Source organism: Sprattus sprattus, assembly GCF_963457725.1.
Source record: "Sprattus sprattus genome assembly, chromosome: 17".
NCBI lineage: Eukaryota > Metazoa > Chordata > Actinopteri > Clupeiformes > Clupeidae > Sprattus > Sprattus sprattus.
In genome coordinates, this window is record NC_137915.1 from 18,593,433 (window position 1) to 18,605,263 (window position 11,831).

At 42.2% G+C, this 11,831-nt stretch overlaps 1 protein-coding gene across 1 annotated transcript in view; it reads left to right on the top strand.

Annotated features, from left to right (window-relative positions):
- LOC308378535 (receptor-type tyrosine-protein phosphatase mu-like) overlaps positions 1–7,107 on the top strand; it is a 172,529-nt gene extending 165,422 nt beyond the window's left edge. The window contains exons 29-30 of the mRNA XM_080855476.1: positions 5,472–5,607; positions 5,905–7,107. Of these exons, the coding sequence (XP_080711602.1) occupies positions 5,472–5,607; positions 5,905–5,958 (190 nt within the window). The 3' untranslated portion in view covers positions 5,959–7,107. The remainder of the gene's footprint in view (positions 1–5,471; positions 5,608–5,904) is intronic.
- The last annotated feature ends 4,724 nt before the right edge of the window (positions 7,108–11,831 follow it).

Here is an 11,831-nt window from a genome sequence, read left to right on the forward strand (position 1 = left end):
GACATACAGACACAGATATTCATAGGAAGGTTGAACATCTGATTGAAAATGCCACGTCTGTTGTATGTTATACATATATACATACACAAGTAGTATTCAGACTCTTGCACACATATGCAAGCACACTCAGGGACAAATACATAAAACTGAACCATGGGAAATGAAGTAGCCTACAAAGCTTTAAATAGTTCAAAGAGAATGACTGGAATTCAAACATTTTAATTTAATTAATTTAGATAAACCGGTCCAGATGAGAAGTGTAGCCTCTGATTAAAGAATTTGTCTGAGTTGAGTGGTTCACAACGTTCTCCAACCTTTACACAAAACCCCCACAATCAACTTTTGCTGTGTCATAATAAATGACCTGACTCCAGGACCACATTCAGTTGACGTTCCCAAGATCCCTAATCTTGCTGTGATGTCATGCAAATCTTTCCCCTCTCTTGAAAAACACATACAAACTCTACCATCTCTTTGCTCTCAGAGAAGCCTGCACAATGTTCCCTCCAAAGAGGGTAGGATGATAGGGATTTCCTTGTCCTCCCTGACCACTCAAATTTGAAGCGATATTCTACCCCCCTTCCCTTTCCCAAGGGGAACCAATTATTAGAGACAGAGACATTGGGATTCGGCTGCAGTGTTTCCACCACGGCCTTCTCCGCAGAAACCTTTCAGCGCTGACATTTTAAAGAGCTGCCGCCTCCGTTTGTTTATTGCCAGAATGTGCCACCGGCTCACCGGCCCAGCGGCCCCGTCGCCCACAAACCTGTCATGTTCCTCTGGCCGTCTTAATGCCTTTATCTCCTTATCAGCCTCCTTAAAGCACACTTTGCATTTTAAAGCCCAGCACACAGTGATCAGAGGAAGAAGAGTCTTCAGAGCTCCGGGGCATTAGAAGCGCAGACCTGTGGTTTTAGTATGCCTGCCGGAATGGGCCCTGTTTTTGTATCTTATTTTAGTCTATCTGCAGGCTTTTTATGAGCGTGTGTTATAGTGATGGAAGGTTAGCAGTTGCCCAGGTGAGTAGGGGAGTTAAATGAGGAGCAGCAGAAATGTGGCAGGTGATCTGAGAGAGGGCGGAGGAGGAGGAGGATGGGAACAGAATCCAATCAGGCTTCCTCCTCATGGCCAGATTTAGCCAGTAGCCCTCCAGAGACTTTACTTGAAGGAGTGCATAGTAAATTGTATTGTTCATAGTCTTCATTTTTTCTTCGCAATCTATTATTATCTAATTCAATCTATTACTGAATACAAGACATTGTAAAGTCTTTCAGTAATGCGAGGATGTGTAGAATACGATGTGAGAAGTTGTAGCTCAGAAATCTTAACTTTGATGTTTACATTTATACTTGTATTAAATATTCATGTGTGCTGACAAAAAAACACATCTGAGCTTGTAGAAAATTGAACTTTACAGTTTACAAAAATAACAAATGGCTAGATTGCAAATGTTTAGATTGATATTTAACACAATGACAACTGCAAATTTTTAATCCAGCATTTAACTATGGCTAAAAATGATGACTGCAAAAGGGGACTTTTATTTTCAAATATTTTCCAAATCAGCAATTTGCCCCAAAAAATTGCGACACTGCATATTTTCTTATTTAACGCTTAAAATTGCACATAAAATGACAGGAAATAATGATTATTTATTAAGCTTATACCGTCTGTGCCAATCGCTGCAACTACGTAATGTCCCACTCGTTTGGTGTCAGGTGGATTGACAACCAGGGTTTAGTTAGTTTGGGATTAGACATTCGCTTGATGTACACAACATAGCTTGATCTATTACTCTAATCTCATTAAAACTTAAATGAACTACTTACACATTATGAATTCAGCTGTGAAATTTTAAATAGTGTTTCAACATGATATTAAACTTAAGGCAAATTGTTGAGTGCAACTGTTAATTCAGCTGTCCGTCTTGCACAGAGTTGGCATTTCAAAATAAAAGATTGTTCCTTCATTTGTAAATAGGTCTATTGAAGGGTAAATTGAGTGAGTAGAATATGGACAAAGTTAGGCCAGAAATTGTCAACAGATTTTGAATAATCATGTTTTTTGTTCAGTTTTCTTCACACAATAGGACATGATTGCTCATAATTACTGTTCTGAATATTAACAAGAACTTTTGATTTTGGAATACCGTTCAAAGGTTTAAACAAAGGCATTACTTGACTCAACTTAATTTCAACATTCTAGTACGGAGTAAATTACCATATAAGTATGGTGGTGAAAGTTCTCAGAAATGTGTGAACTCAGATGATCAGAATAATAATACACATAATACTGTATGTCTGAGGTCTTCTTTTGATCTCATTCATTTATTTTCTAGTATATGTGCTGTTTAAGTGGGGTTTAAAGAGAAACATATATCGATTTTTTTGAAATTGCCACAAATTTGATTGCCAAAAACCAAAAAAAAAAATTGCTAAATCCTTGAGGAACTGAGTAATATAACACAGTGCATGACTGTGGCCATCGTCGCTACTGCTACCACTACCACCTCTACTCAGCCTCACCCTGCTTATCGCACTCACTGTCTCACTATCTCACTGTCTCACTGTCTCACTGTCTCACTGTCTCACTGTCTCATTGTCCCAGGCTCCGTCTCTACACACACACACACACACACACACACACACACACACACACACACACACCACACACACACACACCACACACTAACACACACACACACACACACACTCCCCCCTCCTCCCTACTGTCTCTCTCTCTCTCTACCTCTCCATACCGCTGTCTCTACCACTTTTATATTCTTTCTCTCGTAGTCTCCCTCTCTCTCTGTCTCTATGTCTCCCTCTTTCTATCACTTCATCTCTTTCTTTCTCTTTCACTTTCTCATTGTATTTTTCGCCTTCTCGCTCTACCTCCCTTTCTCATAATTTCTCATCTCGCTCTTTCTCTCTATAGCTCTCTGTCACTCTCTCTCTCTCTCTCTCTCTCTCTGTGAGTCTGGGGAGGGGGGTTTATAATGTGCTGGTGGGTGGTGTGTGAGTGCAGTGGTTTCCTCAGGCCTAGGGTGTGGGAAATGAGATCTGTTGCCCAGGAGAGGAGAGGAGCGAATGGGTCGAGGATGAGAGGAGAAGAGAGGAGGAGGGGAAGAGAGGCAGGAGGGAGGGCAGCTTTGGATTTTATCTGTCCCTCCGCACTCGCGTTTGCTCCGTGGACTCTGACAAAGTCCTGGCCTGCCAATTCCCTTGTTCCATTTGCTGCCACACACACACACACACACACGTACAAACAAACACACACATGCAAACACTCACACACACGCGCACACACACACACACACACACACACACACACACACACACACACACACACATAAAAAACTCACACACACATACATAGGCTACACATATGTACAGACATGCATCATGCATGCATACACACACAGATAAACACACATCCATAGATAAACGCACACATAGACACCCCCCCCCCACACACACACACACACACCCACACACACACTTCTAGCTTCCCTTACTAGGCCTTCCATCCATTCCCCCTTGGCCGCTTGTGCCTTGGTCGCAGGGAAAAGCACATCCATGTGCCTCTTATTAGATTCCCAGCCAGATTCCAATATCTGGCAGCTCTCACCCCATCCCACGCAAACCACACACACACACACAATAGATCTCTATTGCTCTGTGTGTGTGTGTCTTACCCTTGTGCTCTCTGTAACTGTACATACTCTCCTCTGTTCTTTCTCTCTCTCGCTCTCACACATACCCACACACACATGTTCACAATCTCAGTCTAAAAGGTACGGACTGTACCTTCTCCATACACAGAGCACACTATTCAGTATACTATCCCCCTCTTGTCTCTTTGTTCTGCCTTTGCCACATAAACAGATACATACTTGTGCATATACATACTCAGAATTGCACACATCCTCTCTCTCTATCAAACACTCACACACACAAAGACACACACACACAAACACACTGACCACTGAGAGCCAAATAAGTTGCTCTAAACTTATCCTTCCCAGAAGGGTTGCTACACTTTATCAGCCTGTTTACCTCCCCAAAGACATGAGTTAAACATTAGCACAGTGCTACCCTCCGAGCTCAACGGTCCTGTTTGAACCAAGCCATACAAAACTTTCTGATCCATCAACAAAAGATACCCCCGTCCCAGGCACAGTCTCCCGTTTAAAGTGTGGTAAAGGACGAGGGATGAGGGGAGGTGAGTGGTCAACAAGAGACAAAGTAGGTCCAAAACGCAGTGCAGGGATTGGGCTGTGGTATGTAATCAAAAGCAGACCAGAGCGTACAGCCCTGCCAGGCTGTGGAGGATGAGTTACAATGCTGAGAGGACAAGAGGCCTCTGCCTGGGAATAGGAGGTGAATGAGCATCATCTAGTGGAGAGAATTAGAATTTACTTTAAATTATTATTTTTTTTTTAAAGAATGAAACTGAAGAAAACAATATGGGTAACCACAATAGCCTCAAAAACTTGGGATGTGACACTCAATGCTGATGTATCAACGGTGTACCCAGCTGTCAAAGTGCAGATGTGTCGAAACACTGCTCCAGAATGTGGCGCAAATTACCCATGTCACTTGACCATGTGTTTCACCAGTGTTTTGACAGGTGGCATAACTGCCTCTCCTATAGGAACATATACATGTAATTGACAGTGTCTTGATAAAACCTAATCACACATCTGTCTCAATCGACAACTCCCAGAATACTTAAATGTCAAGCAAGCGCAAACTTTGAGGGTTTTTGTGAAAAGACCTTGCCTATCCGCCCAACAGTATGGCAAATTGAAATAGTATCCCAATAAACATAGCAGCCTTGTCAATAGATTATCTCCATAAATATCATGTCTCACACATGGAACTGAAATACCAAGCAATTGAAATATTCTCACAGATGTAAATTTAGATAACAAAATAGAAAAAAAAATGAATTGAAACACATTCATCACAGTCCCAGTTCGATTATCTCATATATGTATCAATCATATGTATTAATAGCCGGGTGTAACCCACCAGAATAATAAATAGTTTAGAATTTGTTAATGCTTTGTCTGAGTCGTTGTTTAACAGAAGACGTGACAATGGCAATAGTGGCCAGGGGGTGTCACTGTAGAGCTGGTTGTTGGGGTGTTTCGAAACGTCGGCACGTTCATGCTTTGAATGTTTCAGTGTTGCACAAAGCTTCGCTTTGCCCACTACAACCAAATACTCATGTTTTCCTGTGCAGAGCAGTCCCCCTCCCTACAAACACACAACCACTGTTAGAATAAGGTAGCATAATTGTGGTGTATCAACGAAAGAATGCATGTGTGCTAGATTTTGTTCTTGGTTCTCACATGATACATTCCACTTGGTTTACTAAGCCTGAAGGCCTCTCTCTTCTCTTCCCTTCCCTTCCCTTCCCTCTCCCTCTCTCTCTCGCTCTCTCCCTGCCTCCCCCTCTTTCAGGAATGGAGGAGGACGCAGCGGGACGTTCTGTGCAATCAGTATTGTGTGTGAAATGCTGAGACACCAGCGCTCAGTGGACGTGTTTCACGCCGTCAAGACACTGAGGAACAACAAACCCAACATGGTCGACTTACTGGTACATAACACTCATTATATTCACTTATCACATTTGTCATCAGTGTGTTTCATATCCAAAGCGCTGACAGTTTTACAATCAAGTATGACATTTTACACTGTAATCCTGTCCTGCAGCGTATAATGCTGCTCATTGTACATCACTTTTGCCTTAAGTTTTAGATACTGTTTAACATAAGCCCAAACGCTGCATTCACACTTACAAAACACTCTAATAGTGTATGTTTTAGGGTACATGAAGGAATTCAGATGTTTATGCCTGTCTAAACATTTGTTTCCCTTTCTGTCTTCCTTGCAGGATCAGTATAAGTTCTGTTATGAAGTGGCACTGGAGTACTTGAATTCTGGTTAAGTTTGGCCTTCGAGGGTTCCACCCTTTTCCTCTACCCCCTCCCCTCTCCACGACCCCCCCACCCCCTTTCCCCGGCACCCCGCTTTACCTGGACTGAGACGCAAACACGCATGAATGTTTTTAAAAAGTGCTGGACGCGAGGCCCAGCGTAGACCGAGTGCTGCTTAGGCCGCCCCGAGTCAGGAGATGCTGGCGACGTGGGATTGTGGTCTTCGGAAGGGGGAACAAGATGGATTAACAGGAAAAAAAAATCAAGAAAACCTTTGACGTTTTTTTTTTTTTTTAAAGAAGGGAGGACCGGACGCTTGCACTGTCCAGCTGAACTGTCTGTGGTGATCCGTGACACCCTTCACCTCCGACTCCATCCTGACCTTGATATTTGACCTTGACCTTTGAACCCCCTGTGCTCTGTGTATGTACATTTCAGCAAGAGTCCGCTGGAGCCACGCGCTACTGTATCCCCCTTGCCCACCTCCCCACCACCCCACCACCACCCACCAGCACCCCTAAAAACTTTGAGGAGCACACTGGTGTACTTTGCCGCTCATTCGTTCAAGTTGTTTCATTCTTTCATTTCCTGACACTCCACTTTCTCTCTCTCTTTCTCTCCTTCTCTCACTTTCTCTCTTTCGCCTGTGACTCCTGTTTATTGCCTTTTTATCCTGGTTGGATTCTAGTTGTCATTTCCGTTTTTGTGGGGAATGCAATGTTAGCGTAATGTTGACATTTTTTATTATTATTGTTATTATTATTTGTTTTATTTTTATTTGATTTTTCTACTTCTGTTTGCGAGGCAGTATGAAATGTACAGCTGAAGAAAAAAAAACTGGCATTAAGAGTGCAAATTCTAAATGTAATGTTGCCATTGCTGTGGTTGCTAGGGGTGTCTTTTTGCTGAACCTTGGGACCTGCTGATACAGTCCACACGCGCAAGCTTATCGTCATGTCAAATGATCCAAAGCTTTTATGTGTTGTCCTTGTTAATATTGTAAATATTTGAAGTTCGGCAGATTATTTATTCATTGAGAGTTTTGTGAAGCACATTGATTGACAATCATGTTTTTATTTGGTCATTACTTTTCTCCCTTCACGGACTCTACATAATGTTGACAAATGCTATTGATAGCCTTTTATTTATCTTGTATGGAGAATTGATTCAAACTTACAAATACATGCATATCTATATATAATTACGTGTATGAGTGTGTTCTTTCTTTACAAATGTACAGTGTCAAATTAAAGTTCCTTCAGATGTTACAAAAATGTCACATTCTCTTACAATTTACATAACAGCTTCAGTTTATTGAAACATGATTAACATTAATATGATAATCGATTTACTTTGAAATAAATCCATAATGTTAATTTCAACTACCCTTAAACCATTACTGTGAGATAGCTTAAGTCACCCTATCGACCAATCAACTTCTCTTGTAAAAAAAATATATATAATAATTGTCTACTAATGAGGATACATTTAAGGGCAATGGAATGAATTGTGGTTTCTGTGGCATACTTAAAAAAATCACATTAGGTTGAGGTGGAGTTAATACAAAATGCTGATAAAAAAAGGCCTTAACAGTAACTCATAATCACCATTTTGACTGCTGTTACACTGCTATGTTAAAATAGTGGCTTTTCCTCCTATGTGACGCTCCATAGAGTATGCTACCAAACATCCGGTGCCCTAGTAATTCAAATGACTCCTATTCTCCCATTTAAAACCCATTCAATGCACCTCTGCTGCTTTTCACACTTGGTAGCATGGCAGGGGTTATTGAACCACTTTCTGGTAAAACAACACTGTTTCTATTTCTGTTTGCTACTTGACCATATGCTGGTAACACTTTGCTATTTGGTCATTTTGTAAGTTTGCAAGCCTTAAGGCTACATTCAAGTATTATATTAGCTGCAATTAGCATCGGTATACTTTTTAAGGAAAGGTCAGCACTGTAGCCTTCCTCACTGACTGCAATTGTAATGCATCATACTGTAGTGTGGAACAGTGTAGCCTCTTCTGACATGTGGGCTATGGGTTAAGGCTGGGTCACAAACTGGTGCGTTTCCCGAAAGTGTTGTGGACCAACTACCGTAGTTAATTGATAGAGAGACTAACGTTTAGAAAACTCAATCTCTAGAGTTACCACAGTGGTTGCTCAACAACGCTCCATGAACCGAAGACCTGGTCAATTGTTGAGACATTCCACGAAGCTCTTCACCTCTTAAACTTGCATGAATTTACCAATTAAAATTTTGCATGAAATTCTTGCACCTTGACCTTTTCAAAGTTGCACCTTCACCTCATCCAAATTAAAATGAAAAACTGCCAGTGATATTACCAGACCCACCATAATCAGTATGGTGTGGAAGAGGAGAGGTGACATCCCTTGTTAATGAAAATAACTAACACAACCGACCTGAGGTCACTGTCTTCGGAATTCTTTTGTTTGCAATGCATTTACCCAAATCTAACATGTAATCACGAATAAGCTGCAGTGAACACAAATCTGAAGCATGGAGAAGGGTCAGGCAGGAACCCAAGGCCATGTTCAGACTGCAAGCAACCCAGATTTCTTTCTCAGATTAGATATTATAAGAGTGCGACACATCCACTAGTCACCTGATCAAGGAAGGGGATAATAGGGTCCTGTGAAAAGGGACAGAAATTGAGAAAGAATGCCTGATGAACATCGCTGGAGCAGGAGCATCCTCTGTATCTCTGCTCTAAGGTCCATCTACTAGTTAGCAGTTAAGTGGGGGTAGGGTGATTTGTTGTGAATTTGGATGAACACTCTCTAAATGACCAACATAGAGCCATAGCATTATTATGACAAACCCTAACCGTACCCTGTCCTGCATCTGGAAAACCCCTTCTATTGACTGGTGAGTGGACATTGAGCATTTATCTCTGATTCACTGCAAGAGGCCCAGTACACCACTGTTGCTGTCTTTAGGGCCAAGGAAGTACTTCCAGGTGTGCACGGGCACCTGGGCCACAGTTTGCCCTCCATCTTTGGCTAAAGGTCCAGCCTGCACAGGAGAGGTTTTCGCTCGGCCCTCAAAGTAGCTGATGAAGCAGAGGAAGCCGTGCTCTGCTTGGCCAGCAGTGTGCTATTAATAGAAGCAGTCAATGTGTTTCCTATACAACACAGCACTCAGTATGACTAGAGGAGTCAGTGTCATTAGACACTTATGAGTAAGGGCATCCTGATCTATCAATGTCTTTCACATTATACCAAAGGCTATTTGTTCGGATGGAAAAAGGTATGTCTCGACTCTCCCTTACAGATGCCTCAACCACTTTACAACATAGCAGTAAAGACGCCCTTCTCTTATGAAAGGGACATGTCCTAGCCAGGGATAGAAAAAAACTGCAATGGGCTTAGTTGGCTGTCTGCACAAATCCACATTTGTTATTTGAACTTATCATACACCTACCAATTAGTTGTCTCTGAAAGAGGCTTACACTAATAAAGACTGCATGAAATTCAAGAAATCCTTTTTGAGAGAGGTGCATCTGCCCAGGTGTGATGCCAGACGTCCCTCATGGCCTTCTCAGGCTGGCATCTGTAATCACAGCCTCTTGCCAAACAGGGGTGCAGCCATGGGTGTCTCCTGAAGGGAGAATAAAGCCTCTGGAATAGAGCTCAGAAGACCTTTGTCTCATGGTCCTCAAAATTGGGAGTAAACGTGTGATAGGCGCATGAGAATGTTAAAAGTACTGATGCACCTTATGGACTGAGGAAGACTGTTAAAGCTGCATAAGTGCCAATATGAGAACAGAGTGGAAGCCGGCTTCAACGCAGGTGACCCTACTAATGTGTGGACGGGCCTGCGGATAATGACAGACTTTAAGAACAAGCCCGGCTCGGTGTGTAGCTCTGACCCCTCCCTTGCTGATGAATTCAACACTTTCTTTGCACAGTTTGAGATGGAGAGCAAAAAAACATAATGGCAGTCATTGCCGACATGTTTAGGTAAATCTTTTTTATAGTAATTTCAGTTCATTACACCAGCTAACTTGACTTTGCCTTAAAAAACTGCAATCCCAGAATGAACCACTAGCAGGCCAGTGCAGGCTGCTCATTATTTTAACTTGGAAGGAAAGGTCTCAGCAAAAATCTCAGCAGAGAGAGAGAGAGAGACACACACAAAGGATCTCTGCTTGTGGTGCGACCAAAGAAGCCACTGGTACAGTCATTTATTAAGTGTTTTATTGCGATGATTATTTGCTGTTGGAAGTGCTGTTAGTCATTGATGGTTGATGATGGTAGTATAAATTGTTTGATTTGTGTAATGATAACAACCAAGCAGCACACAGCAAACAGACAACATGCCTATCAGTTTGTTGCATGCATATGAGTTTGGCTTTTTGTTTGAGTGTATTTTGTTGATTATAAATTGAACAATAATGTGTGAAGTGCTTTTCTTAAAAAACACCTATGCTGCATACTGTTTGCAGTCATTAAACAGTCACTAAGTTGGGATTGTTTCAGCAATTCCAACTGTTTTAAGCCTTGGTACTTGGTACTGAAATAGTTTGAAGTTTATTTGCATTTTTGTATAACTTGTACTTTTTGTGTTTTGAAGGTTTTCAACCTAGTGAAACAACCAGACCAAACAAATAAGAAAAAATAAAGATCAATCTGAGTTGGAAAGAGTTGTCCCGTGTGTCCTTTTGGGTTCATGTACCAGGCCATTTCAAGTTGGGCCAGAGAGTTAGACAAGAAACACCTAGGAACTTGACAATTGCCAATAACACTGAACCCCCCCTTCATAGTAAGTGAGAGTGATGTGAGGAGGGTGTTCAATGGGGAAATGGGGTAAATGGGGAAAAAGCCTGCCGGGCCTGATCAGATCCCTGAGAGGGTCATTTAATCCTCTGCTGACTAACTAGCTCCAGTGTACACCAAGATCTTTAAAACATCCCTGGCTCAAGCTGTCATCTTTAAAAAGTAAATTATTGTACCGGTGCCCAAGAAAAGTATACCATCATGTTTGAACGATTACCGTCCAGTGCCCCCCCCTGACATCAGTGTTTTGAAAGGCTGGTGAAAAATGATATCTGCACCTCCCTGCCCAACTTGTTCGACCCCCTCCAGTTTGCATACAAAGCAAACAGAAGCAGAGATTATGCCATATCCAACCTTCTATGCACCACTCTTTCTGATGGTCGGGAAAGGACTATGTGAGGATGCTGTTCATTGACTACAGTTCAGCTTTCAATACCGTAGTCCCCCTCCGCCTGGTCGTCAAGATGAGGTTGCTAGGGATCACCACCCAAATGTGCAACTGGGTGCTCAGCTTCCTCACTGACCGCCCCCAGGTAGTGAGAGTAGAGGGTGGTGTAACCAGGACAGCGGGTACACCCCCCTCACCATCAGCGAGGAGCCTGTGGAGAGGGTCCCTAGTTTTAAGTACCTGGGGATGCACCTCACTGAAGACTTAACCTGGACCCTCCACACACAACACGTGATAAAAGTCATCTAGGCAGCGGCTTAGGAAGAGGGTGGAGTCGAGGGCAAGAAATATCATGAGGGATGACTCGCACCCCAATGCCAGCCTCTTCACCCTGTTGCCGTCGGGTAAATGCCTACGCAGTCTTAAATCAAGAACTGAGAGACTTAGGAGGAGTTTTTACCCACAGGCAGTAAGACACTTGATCTAAAAAAAAATCAGCACTTTTTATTTATTTATTTTATTTTATTTGTGCACAGTGTGGAGCGTAGATCCTTTAACATTTCACTACATTCGTTGTATGTGACAAATAAAACACTTGAATCTTGCACCATTACCAACCGAGTAAGAGTATGAGTACTTGTGTTCGTTATTGTAGTTTCGACATTTTCATTAGTTTGTATTTGCTCTTTCAG